At 41.2% G+C, this 25,828-nt stretch overlaps 1 protein-coding gene across 1 annotated transcript in view; it reads left to right on the top strand.

Moving 5' to 3' along the window:
* Nucleotides 1-24,597, top strand: part of tmprss3a (transmembrane serine protease 3a) — a 54,534-nt gene extending 29,937 nt beyond the window's left edge. Inside the window, exons 5-11 of the mRNA XM_061926267.1 lie at nucleotides 1,087-1,218; nucleotides 3,522-3,568; nucleotides 5,829-5,997; nucleotides 11,393-11,562; nucleotides 19,200-19,295; nucleotides 19,386-19,528; nucleotides 22,356-24,597. Coding sequence (XP_061782251.1) covers nucleotides 1,087-1,218; nucleotides 3,522-3,568; nucleotides 5,829-5,997; nucleotides 11,393-11,562; nucleotides 19,200-19,295; nucleotides 19,386-19,528; nucleotides 22,356-22,520 — 922 coding nt within the window. The 3' untranslated portion in view covers nucleotides 22,521-24,597. The remainder of the gene's footprint in view (nucleotides 1-1,086; nucleotides 1,219-3,521; nucleotides 3,569-5,828; nucleotides 5,998-11,392; nucleotides 11,563-19,199; nucleotides 19,296-19,385; nucleotides 19,529-22,355) is intronic.
* Nucleotides 24,598-25,828: the final 1,231 nt, after the last annotated feature.

The raw sequence follows: 25,828 nt of genomic DNA, 5'->3' as shown, positions 1-25,828 counted from the left end.
CTGCTTTTCGTTATGAATTCGTTCTCTTTTATCCATTCAGAATTAAACGAGGTCTTGCGTTTTGGCATGATGCTAACTTTCTGTCAATGTCATGCCGCAACAGCACATGGACCCTTGTTTACTTTTTTAACCAATGATAAGCAGATTTGTATCCGACACAGCTCTTAGCCAATCATTTGATACGTTACTGCGTTGGGGGCATTTTTCACGGTCTTTGATTGGCTATTGGGCTGCAGCCCAGCAAAGATGAAAAAACTCCGCTCTTCAAGCCTAGTGCCTCAAAAAGGAGGACAAATACGTGTCCGGCTTGATGCTGCGCCGGACGCCGGACAGGGCATTAAAAATCCGGACTGTCCGGCCTAAATCCGGACACCTGGTCACCCTAAGTCATGCACTGACCAAATATGCTTGATAAGCACTCCACACAAGTCAATGACATAAACAAAATTCACCTTTGTGCATTCAAACAAATGAGACAAAGAATGAATGGCATAAAATATGTCTTTCTCTGGCATCGTTGAAGAAAGTTATACATGTAAACAAACTAGGGTGAGTTCAAGGACCGCCAAGATTAGTAGGACAAAACGGCGGTCGCCAAATACGCTCATCAGAGAATCATGTTTAATATAAACAGTGGGATTTCTAACAATTTGGGAACTTTGTTTCATGTTGTCCTCCTACAGAAACCCTATTAAAACAAAAAATTTAGTTTTTCCCCCTTCTTTTTCTATTTTCATGCATTTTTGAAAAAGCTCCATGGAAACACTAGGGCTGCGCTAAAGAGCCGCTGGTTGCAGACCTCTGCACTAGCCTTTTGTTTCTGCTGTTTTTGCTCTCTGAGTACATAATTATGTTCTATTACCTACATATTGCCATCTGTCTCTGCATCTTGGGGTCACGAAAAGCTCAATCCTGACAATCACATCAATATGTATGAAACTGCATACATCATTTATTTTATCTGACCTTACTTGGTGTACATTTCTGTCACTATAACATAGATCCCCTTATCAAAAAAGTAATGTTTAGATTTTAATTCAATTCAGTATTCTGGTTGTAATGTTTGTGTTTTTTGTGTGTTTGCAGTTATGTTGAGTCATTCTTCATCCCGCTGACTTCCATCGAGCAGAACCTTCAGTACAATCTGGTGTCCATCAGCCTCAGCCATAACCTTAGCCAATCGCAGACTATACAGCTGCAAAACGCTACAACTTTCAGGTACAAATTAAACAGAAATTTGAATTAAGGATTTCACGATCAACATTTTTGGCCTCCAATTCAGACCCAATACTTTAACAAAATAATAAACAACTGAAATTTTTTTAAGGAAGTAACAATAGTAAACACTTTTTCATAAAGTTTATCATACTAGATTTTAAAATTGCTAGTACAGGGTGTCCCCGCCTTCCGCCCGAATGCAGCTGAGATAAACTCCAACACCCCCCGCTACCACGAAAGGGACAAACGGTAGAAAATGGATGAATGAATTTTCATCCATTAAAATTAGCTTTTTAAAGCTAATTTTTTTAGCTTTAAAAAAAATTTAAAGCTAAAAAATTTAATATATTTTCTGTAAATCAGAAAATATATTAAATTCATGGACTTTAATGTTACGTACAATTTTTCTTACTAAACAAAAGCAAAAACTTCAATTGGCATTCATTTAAATCATTTGGTTTTTGCCCTCAAACTCCCTGAGTTTGTGAACAATAACAAAAATGTTAGGTTCCAGGTTGTGTCGTATCGATGGTCATGTTCTCAGGATGAGGAAGGAAAGGCGTGGGGGGCAGAAGCAGTGTGCAGTTAAGCAATTATTTAATTCCATACAATGAGGCAAAAAACAAAGATGACATACTGCTCGGAAGCGGAAGCTTGTAGCTCACTTTGCAGCTCGTTCCTTATGACAGACGCAGAGATTGCTAGCAACTAACTGTGTTAGTGTAAGTCCATAGACAGTGAAGAGCAGCCCTTTTAAGTTAATATCACCTCAATTGGGGCAAATAACATTTGTTGCAAGTAATATTATCACTGAGCAACTGGAGAGCTAAAATTGTGCCACACATAGCAAGAGAGCAGCAGGCTAAAAAGAAACATGCTAATGCTAAGTGAGCTTGAAACAACACAAGAATAAGTGTTTAGTTCACTTCCAATATTATTTGATCATGCAACAAATATTATATAATCTACTAAATTTTTTTTTTTTTTTTCGAAAAATAAAAATCAATTAATCACAAATATAGCTCTAAATCACAAGTGCCCTCAAAGGGCTTCCCAAATCACCACGACATCCCCTGGTCTGAACCTACATCCAGGCAAGGAAAAACTTCAAAAACCCGAACTGGGAAAAAGAAGAAACCTTGAGAAGGGGCCCAAAAATGAATATCTAAGTATCTGTTTGTCACTTTGACCTACGTATGATTTCTAAACTAGTTATCTATTATCTAATATTACAATACATAGGCAATTGTGTAGTAATACCATGAGTGGAGTCTATATTTATACTTATATACATTCACTGGTAAGCGGCCGTTTTGAAGGCACCCATAAATCCGATGTGGCCCTCAATAAAAACAATTTTGACACCCTTGACGTAAGGGGTGGGTGTATAGATATATACATCTGTAGTGTCGATAACAAGGGTAGTATCAATATATGAGTGATACTAGTGATTAGATCGATATTTTATTTTCACAAAATCAGTTTATTTTGCAAATTCAGGGCATATGTCCCTGCACAAAGAAGGATTTCAAGGGCAAAAATCAAATGTTTTAAAAGAGTAATAAATCACAGTTTTTGCTTGTGTTAATTATTGTGTACTATAGAATTTATTGTGCTTAATAAAATAGAGTTAATATTGTTAGCTGATATTGTTTAAATATTTTAGTTGATATTGTTACTCTGCCTTCCTGTGTTTTCTAATGATTATAATTGTGATAAAAAAAATTTAAAGCTAAATAATTTTAGTGATTTTAAACAATTTTTAAGTAGAGAGTATTGGTATCAGTATTAGTATGGCCAATACTGCATCTGTAACTACATAATATTGGACCAATACCCAATTTCATTCTTTGCTTCTCAAAAAGTAAGGTGGTTTTATTGTCCCTTTTTAGATCATATACATAGTCAATAGCACTCATCGTTAACAAATTTAAATAATGTACAGTTAATACTTGTGATTGTATCAGCTGATCTCACTTATGGATGATCGGTATTTGAATTGACAGCATAAAACCCTCATCAAAACACCCCGACTTGCCTGCCTCTATAGAAAACGAATCATAGCAGCACACTGTAATGCACGGGCATTTAAAAAGTTGGCATCAACAGACGCGATTTTCCAGGATGGCGGAGGAATCCCCGAACATTTGTTGTAACAGATACAAAAAAAGAAGTTTTATCTACAGATTGCTTGAATAATCAAAAAATAGTCGATAGATTAATCGTTTGGTGCAGCGCTTCACGTCCTGCTGACTGTTGTATAACCCATCACTGAGCTCGACTGCTGTCTTGTGTCCACACAGTAAAACCCAATGCACCTCAGGAAGAGTAACAACGCTGAAGTGTCTGGGTGAGTAAACTGCTGGCTTTGTTCAAGTTTTTTGTTTTTTCATGAGAATCTTAGTCAGAAAGACCACTGACTCATTTATGGCCAAACGAAGCCAAGCTCCCAGGCGTGTCAACAACACTTTAAAAGTGTTAAAATTAGGGCTATCAAAGTTCACGAGTTAACAACAATGTCATTAACGCGCCAAAATACACCAAACATGGATAAGTGTGGAGAGAGTGTTTTACATTTTTCCCATCATGCACTCTAATGGATTTAAATGTGTCATGATCCGTTGCCTTGGTCATGTTTGTTTAGTTTTTTGACTCCCTCAGTTCCTGTTTTGTGCACCCCTGGGTTTGTGTTTTGGTTGCCTTGGGGGAAAATTAGTTTCACCTGCCTCTGATTGGTGTTCGGGATGCTCACCTGGTCCCGGGCACTAATCAGAGAGCTACTTATTCCCGTTTTTCGCCAAACTCAGTCGGCTTTCTTATTTGCTTCCATGCAACAAGTTACGTTGATTTACCTTTGGATTCCTGAGCTAAGCTTAGCCATTTGTTTTCTTGTTAGCTATTCCATTAACTCCCTGTGCTATCGGCACGCTGTACTTTTGTATCTTTGAATGATTTATGGACATTAAATCATTTTGTTACCTGGACACTGCATCCAGAGTTCCGTCTGCATCTTGGGAGAACGATCCACGCATCATCATGTGACCACAGCGTGACAAAAAGGGCGTAATTTTGAAAATTTGAATGATGTTTGGAAGTTTTTCATAATATCTACAAAGTTCAGTGAGCAGGTTGTGTTACGTGTGACCATTTGTGTTGACCTTTATGTTTTTGGGGGTTTTTTGCACCGTGACTAGGGAGGGTTGTTTGGATTGTGTCATATAAGAAATTGCTGTGCCATCCTTTCTATGTACATTATAGGGTAAACAACCTGATTTACTCACATTGCCCACAAGATAGCAGCAGATCTGTAGTACTCAATGACTATCTGGTAATTAAGATTAATTAGATAGGTTGATTGGCAACACTAAATTGGCCCGAGTGTGTGAATGTGAGTGTGAATGTTGTCTGTCTATCTGTGTTGGCCCTGTGATGAGGTGGCGACTTGTCCAGGGTGTACCCCGCCTACCGCCCGAATGCAGCTGAGATAGGCTCCAGCACCCCCCGGCGACCCCAAAAGGGACAAGCGATTGAAAATGGATGGATGGATAGAAAGCACGGTAAGCGGGCTAAATTAAAGACGCTGGTAGTTTGGCCACCCTTCCTTTTAGGGTGTCAAATTCTACATGAAACTGTTTTACTATAAAGTAGTTCTGCTACGAGTCTATCAGCGAATAGTGTAAATCCATGAGTAATCGATACGCCCTTAAAAATGTCTGATTTTGACACAATGTTCGCTCCCCCCTCCATACTTTCCAATGCTACAGTGGCTTGACCCTGACATTCTCCTTGGATTTCAGATAAAGATTTGCAACAAAAGTGAGTTAGGTGATTCTTAGAATGGTTTGATTCGACTATCAAGCCCGCAGTCCAATCGTCAGATATTAAACCATTTGAGAAGACTACTGAATGTCTCTATTGTCCTAAAAGACCCATACTGTATCTCTTTGTTAACCGTGCCACTTAAGGTCTGTGTGATTACTTATAGTTCACTAGAATCAAGCAAAACCTGTAAGGAAAACCTTTGTTGGAATTACATGAATTTGATCGCCATGGAGTGGGGTGTCAACTGCTTGAGAGAGTATAAAGAGTAGGGGTGTTCCTATGCGATATTGATATTGGCTTTTGGTCCACGATCGCCAAAAAAATCCAAGTATCAGTTTATATCGGTTTCCATCTGAATTATCCAATACTTGTGCAAAGCTGGACAGCTTGTTGACATCTAAATGTCCTACAACAAGTACACAAGGTTGGTCTTTTCTTGTATTTTAGTCAAGTCATTTACTAAAGGTGAACATGGTAGGCTATAGACTACTAGAAGCTAGCTGATACCCAACAGCTAACTGTGACACTGTGCCAGTATCAGTTTTTATGAAGGAGTGTGTGTTCTAAGTCAGATCGTCAGCCTGGTTTACTGCAAAACTGAACTCAGCAATGACACAAGTTCTGTCCGTGCAGGCCGGAAACCAAGTGACAAAGGGTTTTCTGTTAAATTTTTGTAAAGTCATAGTGTTTTATTCATCAGATTTTGACTGTAACAACTTTGTTTTCACATTAAACAAATATGTGTCTATTCTAGTCTAACATGTCTGCCTCTGCAATTCTGTCTGCAGAGTGTGGCTTCAGACCAAAGTACACCATGACTCGTATTGTTGGAGGGAACATCTCCAAACCTGGTCAGTTCCCTTGGCAGGTTAGCCTCCATTTCAACAGTGAACACCTCTGTGGTGGCTCCATCGTAACTTCATTCTGGATTGTCACAGCAGCACACTGTTTATTTGGGTGAGTCGTACGTGCAGCTTTCTCAACCGCTATTTTTATTCACCACACACCGAAAGTGAAAATAAGCTCTTGAAGCAACAATATATCATACCTTTATCCAGACAAATGCCATCCATCCATCCATCCATCTTCTTCCGCTTATCCGAGGTCGGGTCGCGGGGGCAGCAGCCTAAGCAGGGAAACCCAGACTTCCCTCTCCCCAGCCACTTCGTCCAGCTCTTCCCGGGGGATCCCGAGGCGTTCCCAGGACAGCCGGGAGACATAGTCTTCCCAGCGTGTCCTGGGTCTTCCCCGTGGCCTCCTACCGGTCGGACGTGCCCTAAACACCTCCCTAGGGAGGCGATCAGGTGGCATCCCGACCAGATGCCCGAACCACCTCATCTGGCTCCTCTCGATGTGGAGGAGCAGCGGCTCTACTTTGAGCTCCCCTTGGATGACAGCGCTTCTCACCCTATCTCTAAGGGAGAGCCCTGCCACCCGGCGGGGGAAACTCATTTCGGCCGCTTGTACCCGTGATCTTGTCTTTTCGGTCATAACCCAAAGCTCATGACCATAGGTGAGGATGGGAACGTAGATCGACTGGTAAATTGAGAGCTTTGCTTTCCGGCTCAGCTCCTTCTTCACCACAACGGATCGATACAGCGTCTGCATTACTGAAGACACCGCACTGATCCGCCTGTCAATCTCACGATCCACTCTTCCCTCACTCGTGAACAAGACTCCGAGGTACTTGAACTCCTCCACTTAGGGCAGGATCTCCTCCGCAACCCGGAGATGGCACTCCACCCTTTTCCGGGCGAGAACCATGGACTCGGACTTGGAGGTGCTGATTCTCATCCCAGTCGCTTCACACTCAGCTGCAAACCGATCCAACGAGAGCTGAAGATCCTGGCCAGATGAAGCCATCAGGACCACATCATCTGCAAAAAGCAGAGACCTAATCCTGCAGCCACCAAACCGGATCCCCTCAACGCCTTGACTGCGCCTAGAAATTCTGTCCATAAAAGTTATGAACAGAATCTGTGACAAAGGGCAGCCTTGGCGGAGTCCAACCCTCAATGGAAACGTGTCCGACTTACTGCCGGCAATGCGGACCAAGCTCTGACACTGATCATACAGGGAGCGGACCGCCAAAATCAGACAGTCCGATACCCCATACTCTCTGAGCACGCCCCACAGGACTTCCCGAGAGACACGGTCGAATGCCTTCTCCAAGTCCACTAAGCACATGTAGACTGGTTGGGCAAACTCCCATGCACCCTCAAGGACCCGGCCGAGAGTATAGAGCTGGTCCACAGTTCCACGACCAGGACGAAAACCACACTGTTCCTCCTGAATCCGAGGTTCGACTATCCGGCGTAGCCTCCTCTCCAGTACACCTGAATAGACCTTACCGGGAAGGCTGAGGAGTGTGATCCCACGATAGTTAGAACACACCCTCCGGTTCCCCTTCTTAAAGAGAGGAACCACCACCCCGGTCTGCCAATCCAGAGGTACCGCCCCCGATGTCCACGTGATTCTACAGAGTCTTGTCAACCAAGGCAGCCCCACAGCATCCAGAGCCTTAAGGAACTCCGGGCGGATCTCATCCACCCCCGGGGCCTTGCCACCGAGGAGCTTTTTAAATACCTCAGCAACCTCAGCCCCAGAAATAGAAGAGCCCACCACAGATTCCCCAGGCACTGCTTCTTCATAGGAAGACGTGTTGGTGAGATTGAGGAGGTCTTCGAAGTATTCTCTCCATCGATCCACAACATCCGCAGTCGAGGTCAGCAGAACACCATCCTCACCATACACGGTGTTGATAGTGCACTGCTTCCCCTTCCTGAGGTGGCGGATGGTGGTCCAGAATCGCTTCGAAGCCGTCCGGAAGTCGTTTTCCATGGCTTCCCCGAACTCCTCCCATGTCCGAGTTTTGCCTCCGCAACCGCTGAAGCCGCACACCGCTTGCCCTGTCGGTACCTGTCCGCTGCCTCGGGAGTCTTATGAGCCAAAAGAACCCGATAGGACTCCTTCTTCAGCTTGACGGCATCCCTCACCGCCGGTGTCCACCAACGGGTTCTAGGATTACCGCCACGACAGGCACCAACTACCTTGCGGCCACAGCTCCAATCAGCTGCCCCGACAATAGAGGTGCGGGACATGGTCCACTCGGACTCAATGTCCAGCACCTCCCTCGTGACATGTTCAAAGTTCTTCCGGAGGTGGGAATTGAAACTCTCTCTGACAGGAGACTCAGCCAGACGTTCCCAGCAAACCCTCACAATGTGTTTGGACCTGCCAGGTCTGTCCGGCATCCTCCCCCACCATCGCAGCCAACTCACCACCAGGTGGTGATCGGTAGAAAGCTCCGCCCCTCTCTTCACCCGAGTGTCCAAAACATGAGGCCGCAAATCCGACGACACAACTACAAAGTCGATCATGGAACTGCGGCCTAGGGTGTCCTTGTGCCAAGTGCACATATGGACACCCTTATGTTTGAACATGGTGTTCATTATGGACAATCTGTGACGGGCACAAAAGTCCAATAACAAAACACCACTCGGGTTCAGATCCGGGCGGCCATTCTTCCCAATCACGCCTCTCCAGGTTTCACTGTCGTTGCTAACATGAGCGTTGAAGTCCCCCAGTAGAACGAGGGAATCACCCGGGGGAGCACTCTCAAGTACGCCCTCGAGCGAATCCAAAAAGGGTGGGTACTCTGAGCTGCCGTTTGGCGCATAAGCGCAAACCACAGTCAGGACCCGTCCCCCCACCCGAAGGCGGAGGGAAGCTACCCTCTCGTCCACTGGGTTGAACTCCAACATGCAGGCTCTGAGCCGGGGGGCAACAAGAATTGCCTCCCCAGCCCGTCGCCTCTCACTGCCGGCAACGCCAGAGTGGAAGAGAGTCCAGCCCCTCTCGAGAGAACTGGTTCCAGAGCCCTTGCTGTGCGTCGAAGTGAGTCCGACTATATCTAGCCGGAACTTCTCGACCTCGCGCACTAGCTCAGGCTCATTCCCCCCCAGCGAGGTGACGTTCCACATCCCAAGAGCTAGCTTCTGTAGCCGAGGATCGGACCGCCAAGTGCCCTGCCTTCGGCTGCCGCCCAGCTCACACTGCACCCGACCTCTATGGCCCCTGCTATGGGTGGTGAGCCCATTGGAGGGGGGACCCACGTTGCCTCTTCGGGCTGTGCCCGGCCGGGCCCCATGGGGACAGGCCCAGCCACCAGGCGCTCGCCATCGTTCCCCGCCTCCGGGCCTGGCTCCAGAGGGGGGCCTCGGTGACCCGTGTCCGGGCGAGGGAAATCTGGGTCCTTTGTTTTTATTTTTCATGGAGGTCTTCATACCTTTATCCAGACAAATGTGAAAAACGTAATCTTGTCTCTCACGTTGAAATGAATCTCTGCCTTTGTTTATGTGTACTTTTATACAAGTTTTGGTTGCGCACAAGATTTCAACAGCACAAACCGAGGAACGCAACAACTTTGTGACAAGTGTGCATGGAATTTTTATGGGAGCTGTGGGAGGGACAAAAAGTGTGTGAAAAACATGAAAAGAAAAATTAATTAATTGTAGCGTCCCAGAAGAGTTGGTGCTGCAGGGAATTCTGGGAATTTGTTCCGTTGTGTTTATGTGTTGTTGCGGTGCAAATATTCTGTTGAAATGTGTTTGTCATTGTTGTTTATTGTGGTTTCATTATATGGCACGGGTTTATAACAGTGTTGGCGTTGTTTATACGGCCACCCATAGTGTGACATGTATGGCTGTTGACTAAGTATGCACTAAGTATGCACTAAGTATGCACTTTATTCACTTGTATTTATTTACTTGTATTTATTCACTTGATAGTGTATTGAAAATTAACATGATCATTTAAACTGGCTATGATCATACAGAGTGACATCTTTTCTTGACATCTTCAACTTAAGACCGCTATCAACCCGTCCATGGTGTGTCTGTGCTTACTAACAAGACAAGCCGGAGTAGAGTTTCTTAACATGGAGATATTCTCACTAATTTTCTTTTGTCGAGCACAAAGAAAAGAACATTTTAGTTAAATGTAAGTTGTGTCTTGGATCAAAGATCCCGTCTACTGCCCAAAACAGCAATTCAAATCTGCTGAAACATCTACATAAGCAACATGCTTTGACGAAGCTAGTAAAGAGAAACACAGTTCACCTCCACCTCCACCTAAGCAACAGCGACTGGATTTTAACAGAGGGACTTCTAGCCAGGACAACATTGATAGAGCCATTGCAGCGTATGTGGTAGAAGACATGCAGGCTATTTCTACAGTGGAGTCACCCGCTTTCAGGCAGCTAATTAGCATGATATCGGGCATCAAACAGCAAATGGCACGGAGAACATAGGTACTTGGAACATAACTGTTCCAAGTGCCTGGACACAGTGGACAGTGAGTACATAAACATGGAAAGCAAGCTAAAGAAGGCACTCCAAACTCTGCCTCTGCTCATCATTCAGCACTGAAGGTTCACACTCTGTGAATTCTCTTATATACTCTTTCATTCTAGACTTCTAGAGTGTTTGATTATCACATCACTCTAAATGTATAGACTATAAAGTTCACAAACATAAAAAGGGATCCTAGTGGGCCAGGCCAATCTTTCCTTTTCTCTAAACAAAAACTGGGGAAATGTGTAGTGTTCTGGGCTTCAGTACAGTGTTGATCTCCTGAAGACATGATTTTATTTCGCAATTCCTTGAGAGAAAAAAAGGCCTGGTTAGGCGTGTGTATAGCAGTATGTGTGCTGTATATAGCGACATGACATATAATCATGTCATGTGTGCCTTCCTTGGGTGAAGCCAGGTTTACAGCTGTGTTGTGACATGTTATTATGCGATTTGATACTTATGTATGTTATGCTATTTAAAATAGTTTTGTCAATTTGTTCTGGCCCGAAATAAATTGGCCCTTTCAAACATGTCTTTGTCTTTGTGTGTTGTATGTAGACTATATTGCTTAGCAGAATTCAGTGGTGCAAATGCATTTAAGTTGATCAACAGATTGTATTATTCTCCAGTGCAATAATAGTACTGAAATGAAGGCTAAAAGGGCATTAATGGGAGCCTAAATTTTTTTTTTTTTTAAAGAAGTAACTAAATAGTTACTTTTCACAGTAAGGCATTTTTGGTGTAAGTAACTGAGTTAGTAACTGAGTTACTTTTGAAATAAAGTAACTAGTAACTGTAACTAGTTACTGGTTTTCAGTCACTAACCCAACACTGGTCGTGGTTGAGTCTTTCAGAAAGACAAAGGCACAAAACATACGGCAATGAAAGAGCAGCTAAACTTCAGCAAAAAGATATACTTTAATAAACTCAAAAGAAACATCTGATTAATTTATTCTGTTTAAACGTTCTTATTTTTGAGATGTCTTTTCTGTTATTAGTTTTACAAACCAGTCCATGTGGAGGGTCCATGTGGGACAGACGGAGCAGCCAGTCCACGGTGCCCAGTCTCTTGCAGTGGAGAAGATGATCTTCCACGCCCGTTATCGCCCCAAAGGCCTGGATTACGATATCGCACTCATGAAACTGAGCAAGCCTCTTGATTTTGATGGTAAGGTGTTTTTATAATGGCTCTTTTAGGTTAATAATAATAAGAGTGAATGTGAGTGTGCATGGTTGTTTGTCTGAACTTGTTCTATGGGGCCTTATATTAAGGACAAAAAAACCGTACTAAAAATACAAAAGAATATGAAGGCCATTTTATTATTTTCCATTTTGTCCACAGACTAAAAGGGTAATACCACCAACTTGGTGCCATTTGTTTGGTACTTACTCGCAAATCTGATAAAGCACATATCAAATTACTCAAATATGTATTTATCCATCTCAGACTTCAATTTTGTACAAGGTTGCTAAGCAGAACTAAAGTCATTTGAGTACCAGGACTGAAAGAAAAAGGAGGCGAGCGTTTAGTATAAAATTAGCAAACAAAATACAAACCCCGTTTCCATATGAGTTGGGAAATTGTGTTAGATGTAAATATAAACGGAATACAATGATTTGCAAATCCTTTTCAACCCATATTCAATTGAATGCACTACAAAGACAAGATATTTGATGTTCAAACTCATAAACTTTATTTTTTTTTGCAAATAATAATTAACTTAGAATTTCATGGCTGCAACACGTGCCAAAGTAGTTGGGAAAGAACATGTTCACCACTGTGTTACATCACCTTTTCTTTTAACAACACTCAATAAACGATTGGGAACTGAGGAAACTAATTGTTGAAGCTTTAAAAGTGGAATTCTTTCCCGTTCTTGTTTTATGTAGAGCTTCAGTCGTTCAACAGTCGGGGGTGTCCACTGTCATATTTTACGCTTCATAATGCGCCACACATTTTCGATGGGAGACAGGTCTGGACTGCAGGCGGGCCAGGAAAGTACCCGCACTCTTTTTTTACGAAGCCACGCTGTTGTAACACGTGCTGAATGTGGCTTGGCATTGTCTTGCTGAAATAAGCAGGGGCGTCCATGGCGCTTAGATGGCAGCATATGTTGTTCCAAAACCTGTATGTACCTTTCAGCATTAATGGTGCCTTCACAGATGTGTAAGTTACCCGTGCCTTGGCCACTAATGCTCCCCCATACCATCACAGATGCTGGCTTTTAAACTTTGCGTCGATAACAGTCTGGATGGTTCGCATTCCCTTTGGTCCGAATGACACGATGTCGAATATTTCTAAAAATAATTTGAAATGTGGACTCGTCAGACCACAGAACACTTTTCCACTTTGCACCAGTCCATCTTAGATGATCTCGGGCCCAGAGAAGCTCGCGGCGTTTCTGGATGTTGTTGATAAATGGCTTTCGCTTTGCATAGTAGAGCTTTAACTTGCACTTACAGATGTAGCGACGAACTGTATTTAGTGACAGTGGTTTTCTGAAGTGTTCCTGAGCCCATGTGGTGATATCCTTTAGAGATTGATGTCGTTTTTGATACAGTGCCGTCTGAGGGATCGAAGGTCACGGTCATTCAATGTTGGTTTCCGGCCATGCCGCTTAACTGGAGTGATTTCTCCAGATTCGCTGAACCTTTTGATGATATTATGGACCGTAGATGTTGAAATCCCTAAATTTCTTGCAATTGCACTTTGAGAAACGTTGTTCTTAAACTGTTTGACTATTTGCTCACGCAGTTGTGGACAAAGAGGTGTAGCTCGCCCCATCCTTTCTTGTGAAAGACTGAGCATTTTTTGGGAAGCTGTTTTTATACCCAATCATGGCACCCACCTGTTCCCAATTAGCCTGCACACCTGTGGGATGTTCCAAATAAGTGTTTGATGAGCATTCCTTAACTTTATTAGTATTTATTGCCACCTTTCCCAACTTCTTTGTCACGTGTTGCTGGCATCAAATTCTAAAGTTAATGATTATTTGCAAAACAAAAATGTTTATCAGTTTGAACATCAAATATGTTGTCTTTGTAGCATATTCATCTGAATATGGGTTGAAAATGATTTGCAAATCATTGTATTTAGCGACTTGTCCAGGGTGTACCCCGCCTTCCGTCCGATTGTAGCTGAGATAGGCTCCAGCGCCCCCCGCGACCCCAAAGGGAATAAGCGGTAGAAAATGGATGGATGGATGTATTCCGTTTATATTTACATCCAACACACTTTCCCAACTCATATGGAAACAGGGTTTGTAGATGTTTTTAAATCTTTATTTACCCAGGAAAGTCACATCAAGTTTAAGAATATATTTTGCAAGGGAGTCCTGCCTCAAACATTCATACACCAGTGTACTGTAGGTGACACTAGGAACAAGATGGGTGAGGGTCTTGCCCAATGGCAGTGACTCGGTTGGCAGAAGCTGGATTCGTACTAGGAACCTTCAAGGCTCTACCATCTGAGCCTCGCCACCTATGAAATAAGGCCGCATAACATTTATACTAATAGCAGGTTGACACTGAGCACATTACAGTGATTCAACAAAAACAAAGTGTTTTAAAAATAAACATCATCAAAAAATAATTTGGCTAACAAGACTGTGTTAAGATTTTCACCCCCGCCCTCCCTCCCTCCCTCCCCGGGCATAAATGAAATACGATGAAATATACAGAAAATGAACGAGTGAACAGAGCAAGTAATGTGTTAGGGTAACATGATGGATGTCACTGAAGTATGAATTGTATTTTTATTTACACAAATATGTACAAATATAAAATTATTGAACGATTTCAATGTTGCTGTTTTCTTTACTTTTTAATTTTTTTTTTTTTTCATAGTTAAATGTCATTTTAGAAATCACACAGCAGTAATGCTATTTTCCCAATGTTCAAGTTAAAATAACTGTTTTAATTTGTACTCAAAGCATTTATTAAATATGTAATCAGATCAATTTTGCTTAATAAAAAAAAAAATTTAACAGTTAATTTTATCACACATTTCAAAATTTAATTTCCTGGGGACGCAAATGTTACCGATTTGATGGAATTTTATTATCACTTATTACTAGTTTCAACATTTCAACTGTGAAGCTTTTTTGGTCATTTGTAAATTTTTGTTGTTGTTTTCTTATTTGTTGTACTTCTTGACTTCGGGCCCTTTAAAACAAGCTGCAGGCCGTTAAAAACAGCTGTTAGGCCTAAAAGGCTCCCGTGCCACACTTTGGACACCCTGGGGGTCTCATAAATACCCTTTACATTTCAGCAACTAGTGTTTTACAGTACACTTTCTCTATACTATAGAAATGAAACTTGGATGTCCACTTGGCACAAAATAACACGGTTCAACGTCTTATTGACTGCCTGCACGACATCAAAGTCTGGCTTTCAGCTAACTTCCTGAGCCTAAATGAAGACAAAACAGAAGTTATGTTGTTCGGTCCAAGTCGCTCTCCCTCCCCCAACGTTGACCTCGGCACTCTGACCCCGTATCTCAGCGACTGTGTCACAAACCTGGGGGTAAAGTTTGACTCAGATTTTAAATTCGAAAAACAAATCAGCAGCGTCGTTCAAAAAAGCTTTTATCAATTACGCCAAATAGCGAAAGTGAAACCGCTTCTATCAGGACATGATCTTGAGAAATTAATCCACGCCTTTATCTCGACTCGTCTTGATTATTGTAATGCCCTGTATGTTGGCATTAGCCAGGCCTCCCTCGCCCGCCTGCAGCTCGTGCAGAACTCTGCTGCTCGTCTGCTAACACAGACCCGCAGACGTGGGCACATCACCCCTATTTTAGCGTCCCTTCACTGGCTCCCTGTGCGTTACCGAATCAATTTTAAACTCCTTTTATTTGTTTTTAAATGTCTAAACAACCTCGCACCAACCTATCTCTCCGACCTCCTTCAGCCTTACTGCCCCACCCGATCCTTAAGATCAGCCGATCAGCTGCTGTTGACGGTCCCTGACACAAGGCTGAAGCTTAGAGGTGACAGAGCTTTCGCCGTTGCTGCTCCCAAGCTCTGGAACGACCTACCCCTGAGTGTTAGACAAGCCTCCTCTCTTCCTGTTTTTAAATCTCTCTTAAAAACATACTTTTATTCCATGGCTTTTAACACTGAGTGATATCCATCCTGCAATGGCGCCCCATAATACACCTGCTGTGAACCTGTTTTTATGTTTTTATGTTTTTATTAATTCTATTTTAATTATTTATTTTTTATCGTGTTCTGTTTGTGTTGTGTTGTGTTTGCTCGGTACTCGTTTTATCTTTTAACCTGTTCATTGTACAGCACTTTGGCTACCCCTGTGGTAAATTTTAAATGTGCTTTATAAATAAAGTTGATTTGATTTGATTTGACTTGTGGTCAGAAGTTCACTCAACATGGCCACCAATCACTAATTTGGGGCCCTTAATGATTTATTATTTCAACCGTTTTTTATCCATGGTGGAATGATTATGTGCTAAATACGTATATACTATCCTACAGGCTTCTTTATTTTCTTCTGACCAATTTTTCACCCCCTTTCTTCCTGAACCTTTTGCATTCAGAAAAGGTTAACCTTTGACAAAACTATCTCACTCTGTGAAATAGGGAATTGCTTTTCTAATAAATCTGCACCATGCCGTTACTGAGCCTCAAAGTTACAAAGTAAGACTAATAAACTTCTCACACATTTTCAGCTGTGTGCTTTACAACAATATAAAGCGGAATATATTTGAGTACATTGGTCTAAACTGAAAAAAATTATTGATTTTCTTTTCAATTTTCAATTAACACTAAAGATGCTTCAAAGGTTTAAGAGAACGCTTTAAATGGAAACTGCACTTTTTTGGGAATTTTGCCTATCAGTCACAATCATTATGAAAGACATGACGAAGGATGGATTTTTTTTTAATGCATTCTAACTCTAAATAAACGTAAATAAATGCAGAGCCAATGGGAGGTCCTCTATTCTGCCCATAAAATCCAATAAAAAAAAACATCCAACAATACTCCATTTACATTTCGTGACTTTAATATTAACCAAGTATTAGTGATATTGTTATTATAAGCTCAAACGCAGACGATCTATTTATAACAGCACCGTGATCACTAGCTTGCATGCCAATGTTGACAGGATCGACTGATCAGCTACTACCTCGTTTCCTAGCTCGTCAAACTAAATTCTAGATCACAAATCATGCCTCTCACCTAGATAGTAGAAAGATGAGGACATATTCTGACAGTAGTACACTTTGACAGCCAATTTAGACCCGGGAATGGCGAGAACGACACGAACAGACGCTCGGTATCAACCCCCTTTTCTTTGTGAGAATTATGAGTCATTCTTCATCTAAATGGAATATATGCACATCCTAGTAGTCGGCATTCTAATGACAGCAGACCTTGTACAGTAAGTGATGTTTTGTTATGTTTGTTGACTCTCATAAAGTCTGCAGTAATCAGTGATGTAGTGGGGGGAAAAAAGCAAACGTCTGTGAAATTAATGTCTTGCGTATGATTAAAATGACCAAAATACGTAAATATTTAATGTTATTATAAATGTGCTAGTTACTACATTACATATATACTTATATCATGTATACACAATCTAATTGGAGGTGTTTGGATGTTTTTTATGAGCTTTATAGGCATTCTGAACAAGGTTTTCGATTCCCATCCCTACCCCATCCCATCCTTGTCTTCGAGACAACAATTTCCGTTTTATCGAATGAATTCAGTCGTAAAAAATTGCCATCCAGTTGTTGATTGCTAGGGTTTGGTTAGTTGTTTCCTCAGTTCATAAACTGATGAAGCCTGCTTGAGTGAGAGGGAAAACGTCCTCTAGGACAAACTGAACAGTCCACTCACTATCGATTTAATGCTCTGAGAATCAATGTAGGGTTGTGACGAGAAGCATATGAAGTAAATGAAATCAATTTCTAGGTGTAATAATCGATGATGAAATTAACTGGAAATCTCATATAAAAGTATACATAAGGTGGCAAAGAAATACATCAATAATGAATAAAGCTAAATATGTATTGGACCAAAAATCTCTTCATATTCTTTACTGCCCGCCATATCTGAGTCATAGTGCAGAAATATGGGGAAATAACTACAAAAGTACGCTTCAGTCACTAACCGTGTTACAAAAGAGGTCAGTTAGAATAATACATAATAGAGAACATTCTAACCCTTTCTTTATTGAATCAAAAATATTGAAATTCAACGACTTGGTGCATAGTGTGAATGTTGTCTGTCTATCTGTGTTGGCCCTGCGATGAGGTGGCGACTTGTCCAGGGTGTACCCCGCCTTCCGCCCGATTGTAGCTAAGATAGGCTCCAGCGCCCCCCGCGACCCCAAAAGGGATTAAGCGGTAGAAAATGGATGGATGGATTGATGGACTTGGTGCATTTGCAAACAGCTAAAATTATGCACAAAGCAAACTATAACCTGCTACCCAAGAAAGTACAATAATTCTTCTCCACAAAAGAGAAGAAATGTAACCTTAGGGAAAAATGTAACTTAAAACATTTGTATGCACGTACAATACCATGAATTGATTAACGTGGACCCCGACTTAAACAAATTGAAAAACGTATTTGGGTGTTACCATTTAGTGGTCAGTTGTACGGAATATGTACTGTACTGTGCAATCTACTAATAAAAGTTTCAATCAATCAATCAATCACTTCTTAAAACCTTTAGTATATCAGTATGTGCAATTAAATAATGGAATGGATTAAGCAAATAAATCAAACAGTGTACTAATATGATCCAATTTAGGAAACTGTTTAAACTCAGTGTAAAAATACTTACAAGAAGAACCCTGATAAACATTTTGAACTTATTGATAATCTTATTCATCTCACTATATGAAATACAACTTACTGCACTGTTTATTATTATCATATATTTTTTTAAAGTGTTGGCAATTGCTATGTAATAGAAAAGGGGTGGGACTAAATAATCTCTGCTTCTTCCTACTCCTTTTCGAACATGTTGAAAAGAGAAACTGGTATCATGTTTTTTTGTATGCATGTTTGAAATAAACTCAAACCATAACAAACACCATATCTGTCTGGCCATGAACGAGGGATTGGAACCGCACATTAGGTGTAAGAGGTAGGAAACACGCAAACACAACTGGCAAACAAAACTAGTCTCGGCTCTCCCAGCGGGCACACATGCGGCCACTCCCTCTTTATTTAGGTTTCTCCGCCCTGTGTATGTTCAAGCAGGCTAAACTGTCAATCATGGATGGCAGGACGCAACAGGAGAACTCTCTGAACACACTGGATTGCAAACTGCAGCAGGCTAGAGAGAAGACAACACAGCTGAATCATTGAAACACATGAGGGCTACCATATCAGATGCAAAAGACCTTGTGAATGCCTCAAAACACATTCAATTATATTTACTTTATTTTAACTTTTATCATTTTTGTACATGTGTAGGTCATGCATGCAAAGTTATGACATATTTCAAAGTGAACCTGCGTTGTTTTGTGACCCGGGCAAATAAAAAAAAAAGTTTAAATTAAGGTTAAAATCTCTTTTCATCCTAATCTAGTGAACCTTATATTGTCCATCGTCTTGCCTGGTGAGATGAGTATATCGTCACACCCCCACTGAGAATACAATGACCTGAATGAGAATATTCATCATCATTTTGGTTGGTGTCATTAATAAGTAAAGTTGCATAACATTGGAAAGTAACATGAGTGTTAAATGCTCTAAGGGAGTCAAACAGCAGTGGTCCAAACATTGACCCTTGCGGAACACCATAACTAAAGAAATCTCCCTACTTTAGGATTTGTGGAGCCCATCTGCCTGCCTAACTATGGGGAGGAGTTTGAGCAGGGCACCGAGTGCTGGATCTCTGGATGGGGGGCAACCGAGGACGAAGGTGAGCGTTACAAGATCCAATTCATTTCAGAAAACCATATCCGTTATGATAGTTATGAACTTCTCTTGAAATGTTCCTGGGCTTTTACAGGAGAGACCAGTGTGTTTTTACGTTCGGCCATGGTGCCCATCCTCTCCACAAAGACCTGCAATCAGCCAGAGGTTTACCAGGGCCTCATCTCACCATGGATGGTCTGTGCAGGATACCTGGAAGGAGGAACTGACTCCTGTCAGGTGATATTGAATGGCTATAAAATCAAAAGATATACTGATGCATTGATATTCTCTTGCTTGTAGAAGAGGTGTCCCAATACAACTTTTTCCCTGTCGATACGGTATCGATATTGGAGCCTTGATATTGGCCCATACCGATATTATCCAATACGATATCAGCATGAATTATAGTACACACTTTTTTTCTTTTGTAGTGTTTGATCAAGTCAAAAGACTCAAACAGAAAACGAGGGCAGGTGTGAAAAACACAAACATATTTATTATTAACTGGAATGGACTTATGCTGTCTTTAAATTTACAGTGGAGTGGTAATTGATTTTTTTCGACATCTAGTGGTTACAATAATTTATTAGGTTAAGCCAGTGCTTCTCAAATATTTTCTGTTATGCCCCTTCCAAGGAAGAAAAAAAAAAGAATGTTTACAGTGAAAAACACATTTGAGGACTGACATTGCCAAGAATCAAAGGTGGATGCGCGTAGCATTGTGCTGCAAAAGTTCTGATGATGTCACCAGTTCTTCTTTGATTCTATATTTTTATTCTCTATCCATATTCCAAACTAACCACAAGTCTCCAAAGCTCACATTTTCAATGTAGCTTATTGGAGGTTTATGAGTTGTCTCATCCCTAATTATTTGATATACTTGTTTTATTGACAAATGTTGCGTGTTGGACTGAAATATTGTTGAATTAGGGACACTTATTAAATATGTCTAGCTTTTGTGCTAATGTGTGCTGAGCTGTTGTGTAGCTGCTAGCTCCTAGTAGCCTACCATGTTTACCTTTTGTACAAAACCTAAAACCAGTGAAGTTGGCACGTTGTGTAAATCGTAAATAAAAACAGAATACAATGATTTGCAAATCCTTTTCAACCTATATTCAATTGAATAGGCTGCAAAGACAAGATATTTAATGTTCAAAACTTTATTTTTTGCAAATATTAGCTCATTTGGAATTTGATGCCTGCAACATGTTTCAAAAAATCTGGCACAAGTGGCAAAAAAGATTGAGAAAGTTAAGGAATGCTCATCAAACACTTATTTGGAACATTCCACAGGTGAACAGTCTAATTGGGAACAGGTGGGTGCCATGATTGGGTATAAAAGCAGCTTCCATGAAATGCTCAGTCATTCACAAACAAAGATGGGGCGAGGGTCACCACTTTGTCAACAAATGCCTGAGCAAATTGTTTAAGAACAACATTTCTCAAACAGCTATTGCAAGGAATTTAGGGATTTCACCATCTACGGCAGGGGTCTCAAACTCAATTTACCTGGGGGCCACTGGATGCAGAAACTGGGTGAGGCTGGGCCGCAAGAAAAGATTTCTTAAAAAAATCTAACATGCACTTTTTATTGAATTCACCTTCTTTGAATGGCTATCCCGCTCTAGCAACATCCTTGCCAACCCTTCCCATTTTTCCAGGAGACTCCCGAATTTCAGTGCCCCTCCCGACAATCTCCCGGGGCAACCATTCTCCCGAATTTGTCCCGATTATCACCCGGATAACAATATTAAGGGCGTACCGTGATGGCACTGCCTTTAACGTCCTCTACAACCTGTCGTCGCGTCCGCTTTTTCCCCATACAAATGGCGTGTCGGCCCAGTCATATGTTGTATGAGGCTTCTGCAGACACACGTAAGTGACTGCAAGACATACTTGGTCAACAGCCATACAGGTCACACTGAGGGTGGCCGTATAAACAACCTTAACACTGTTACAAATATGCACCACACTGTGAACCCACACCAAACAAGAATGACAAACACATTTCGGGAGAACAACCGCACCGTAACACAACATCCCTCCCGGAAAATTCCGGAGGGTTGGCAAGTATGACGCTGTCAAGTGCCAATCATATAAAACTCGCGGGCCGCACTAACATTATATTTTCATATTAAGGTGCGAACGCGTGTCTGAGACCCCTGATCTACGGTCTGTGATATCCTCAAAAGGTTCAGAGAATCTGGAGAAATCACAGCACGTAAGCAGCAAGGCTGAAAACCAACATTGAATGCCCGTGACCTTTGATCCCTCAGGCGTACTGCATCAAAAACCGACATCAGTGTGTAAAGGATATCACCACATGGGCTCAGGAACACTTCAGAAAACCACTGTCAGTAACTACAGTTGGTCGCTGCATCTGTAAGTGCAAGTTAAAACTCTACTTTGCAACGCGAAAGCCATTTATCAACAACACCCGTAAACGCCGCCGGCTTTGCTGGGCCCGAGCTCATCTAAGATGGACTGATGCAAAGTGGAAAAGTGTTCCGTGGTCAGACGAGTCCACATTTCAAATTGTTTTTGGAAACTGTGGACCAAAGAGGAAAAGAACCATCCGGATTGTTAAAGGCGCAAAATTCAAAAGCCAGCATCTGTGATGGTATGGAGGTGTATTAGTACCCAAGGCATGGGTAACTTACACATCTGTGAAGGCACCATTAATGCGGAAAGGTTGAAAAGGATTTGCAAATCATTGTATTCCGGTTTTTTTTACGAATTACACAACGTACCAACTTCACTGGTTTTGGGTTTTGTAAATGACTTGACTAAAATACAAGGAAAGACCAACCTTTTGTGTTTATTAGAGGACATTTTTGTGTTAACTGGCTGTGCGGGTTTGCGCAAGTAAACACGCTGCAGGACTGCTTGTATCGGAAATTATGTGGAAGATTCTAAATGCAAGCTGTTACTTGTTTTTTGCTGATATCGGCCTCGATTTTCAGTATCAGTAGGGATAGTATCAGACAGGGACACCCCTAGTTTTTAGTGCTTGCAGTTGCTTCTCTCTGTACACTAAATGTGTTACCTGGAAGTATTTCCTCAGGGGGACAGCGGGGGTCCTCTGGCTTGTGAAGACTCATCTCTGTGGAAGCTGGTTGGGGCAACAAGTTGGGGCATCGGCTGCGCTGTGAGGAACAAGCCCGGTGTTTACACCAGGATCACACACTCACTCAGCTGGATCAGGCAACACATGGAAGTCAGTCCATAACCAGCCCCTTATTGATTGTGTGCAACACACTGCCAATAAGGTCTACATGTCTGGCAACACAAGCGGGTACCAAGATAAGGGTGTCTTATGAGCATGAGTACTCCCGGGAACTGGGGAGCTGCGGTTCATTGAGGGGAAACATGAACTCCAACACGTACATTCTGATAACCTCCCTTGGATGGAATACGGTACAACCATGTCTCTTCCAGACCTGAACCCACTCGTGCATCATCAAGCAGAGGGTGAAGGACACCCAACAGTGTCGTTGTGAAAGAGGATGCCAGTGACAAATGATGCAGCGCTGCTCAATTCCATGAAGGCAGTGCGAGGTAACAAATATTCACACCTTTTGGACAAGAAGTGTACTCACTTGTGTTGCACATATTAGACATGAATGTATATTTAAGGTGGGCAAATAGATCCAAACATCGATAGTATTGATACCAAGAATAGTATGCATATCATATCAATCAGGTTTTCTTTTACATTCATTTTCACATATTGTGTTTTTTTGGTCCATATTGTTACATTGATTACATTAAAGTCATATATTTTTATATTGTTTACAAAGTCAGGGAAGAAGTTGCGACAACTGCATTTAAAACACTTCCTTGTGGTCTACATCAGTCTGGTGTGCCATGGGAGATTATGCAGTTTCACCTATTTGGGTTAAACCAGTAATTATAGTCTGCAAATGATGTGTTGTTGTTGAGTGTTGGTGCTGTCTAGAGCTTGGCAGGGTAACCATGTTATTCTCTTCCATATCAGTAGGTGGCAGCCAGTAGCTAATTGCTTTGTAGATGTCGGGAACATGGTTTGTCGTGATCGCAATATGCAGACGACAGCGGGAGGCAGTGTGCAGTTAAAAAGGTATCTAATGCTTAAACCAAAAATAAACAAAAGGTGAGTGCTCCTAAGAAAAGGCATTGAAGCTTAGGGATGGATATGCAGAACGGAACTAAAACTGAACTGGCGACAAAGTAAACAAAAACAGAATGCTGGACGACAGCAAAGACTTGCAGCGCGTGGAGCAGAGACGGCGTCCACAAAGTACATCCGTACATGACATGACAATTAACAATGTTCACACAAAAAGAGATAGCAACAACTTAAATATTCTTGATTGCTAAAACAAAGCTGGTGCGGGGAATATCGCTCAAAGGAAGACATGAAACGGCAACAGGAAAATACCAACAAAACAGGAAAAGCCACCAAAATAAGAGCACAAGACAAGAAAACAGCAAAAAAACTCCAAATAAGTCACGGCGTGATGTGACAGGTGGTGACAGTACACCTACGTTGAGACAAGAGCTATAGTGATGCATGGTTGTTTATGGTTTAAATTCATATCCAACAATTGCAACAACGACTTTGTATTGTCTACTGAGTTTCATTTTTTAATGATATCAGCTGGTAGTGTGCCTCCGGATTTTTTCAATGAAAAAAATGCGCCTTGGCTCAAAAAAGGTTAAAAAACACTGGTTTACATAACATTTAATAGTTTCGCTTTGGTCAAGATTTTGCATAGATTTTTTTACAGACTATCTTCAAGTTTTTCTGACCGTCTCTTCAGGATGTGCAATTTTGCGGGCGGTCTTATTTACACGCCCAAGTCCTCTTTCAGGCCCAGCCGTCAGCCATGTTGTAGTTTTTAGTGCTTCCATATGCAGTCTACTGACAGATATAAGTTAGAACTATACGCTACTTTTTGTTAGAAATGGAAACAGCGGAGGATGCATGTGCATGTACGAGCCAGTCTGCCCCACAAGAAGACTACGACTAAACAAAAATGGCTGACTCGCACAGCAAAACTCTTCGGATAAACCCATACCATATATGGAGATATCATTCGTAACAAAGGCAAAATATGTCACAGTTACTAACAGCTCGTTCAGTGCAAATTTGGAAGAAGGCAAAATTATTTTATAAATATCGACATGCTTTGATTCCACCTTTGTGGGACTTACGTGGATCCCAAATACACAAAATAAGGTAAGGAATGTTGGCTTTGCATAATAAGGCCACTTTAAATGAGATCCACTAGTAGTTTTTGTTTACTAATTTTGCACTATTTATTTTGCTCTAACAATTGTTTGCAATAAAAAGGGAATAATTGTATTATTTTTGTTATTTTCTCTTATATCATTCAAATGTTTACAAAGGTGTTGATAAAAATATATTTTAGTTGTCAAAATCTTTGTCTTTGGGTTTTATTCTGATAGAAAACAGTTTAAGCTACTTTCAAAAGTGTTATGTCTAAAAAATTCTAGAAAAAAATATTGGTATGAGTATCGGCAATACTGGCTGATTATTTACTTAACATCGAATCAATACAAAAATTTGCAGCATCTCATAGCTCATACGCTTTTTTTTCCAAAACCAAATTATTTAGGGGCATTCATCCAGCTATGCTCCAGATATGTTTAAAAAGTAAAAAAAACAAAAACTAATTAGTTTATACATGTGTTTAAAAAGCAGATTTCAACCAAATCCATGCACTGATTAGTTTTTAAGTGCATGTAAACATACCAAGTGTGTGTGTGTGTGTGTGTGTGTGTGTGTGTGTGTGTGTGTGTGTGTGTGTGTGTGTGTGTGTGGCAGTGACATTGGGTTTAGGATGGGATGGGGGGCCCTTTAATAGTCTTATCAATGCCTATGGTACCTAACTAATGACACATTTGTGTAATTATTTAAAGACTTATTCATTTTTGATCAGTTTGACCCCTTCGTCACCAGATCTATGAAATATTCAAATGTATTAAATTAATTAATTTATTATTTGACCCTCCATCACCAGGTTCATGAATTATTTAAATTATGTATATCATGAAATAATACAATAAATAAAATAAAAATTAAATCTTTAAATCATTGATTAAATTGTGAAATAATTATATGTGCAATTTTACAATAAAGTGTTACATTTAATAACACATTTAATGTGTTTTAATGCCAACTGTACTAAACTAATGACACATTTAAGTAATTATATAAAGAATGATTTTCTTATTTTGACCCTCCATTTCCAGGTTCATGGCATAAATCATGAAATAATATATTAATTAAAAAATAATAAATTAAATAAAAGAACAAATCACTAAATTATTGATTAAATATTGAAATACATTACCCTCCGGGTACTCCGGCTTCCTCCCACCTCCAAAGACATGCACCTGGGGATAGGTTGATTGGCAACACTAAATTGGCCCTAGTGTGTGAATGTTGTCTATCTGTGTTGGCGACTTGTCCAGGGTGTACCCCGCCTTCCGCCCATGTGCAGCTGAGATAGGCTCCAGCTCCCCAGCGAC

The sequence above is a fragment of the Nerophis lumbriciformis genome, linkage group LG31 (assembly GCF_033978685.3).
Source record: "Nerophis lumbriciformis linkage group LG31, RoL_Nlum_v2.1, whole genome shotgun sequence".
NCBI lineage: Eukaryota > Metazoa > Chordata > Actinopteri > Syngnathiformes > Syngnathidae > Nerophis > Nerophis lumbriciformis.
Note: the sequence above shows the minus strand (reverse complement) of the source record. Positions and strands in the feature narration are given on the sequence as shown.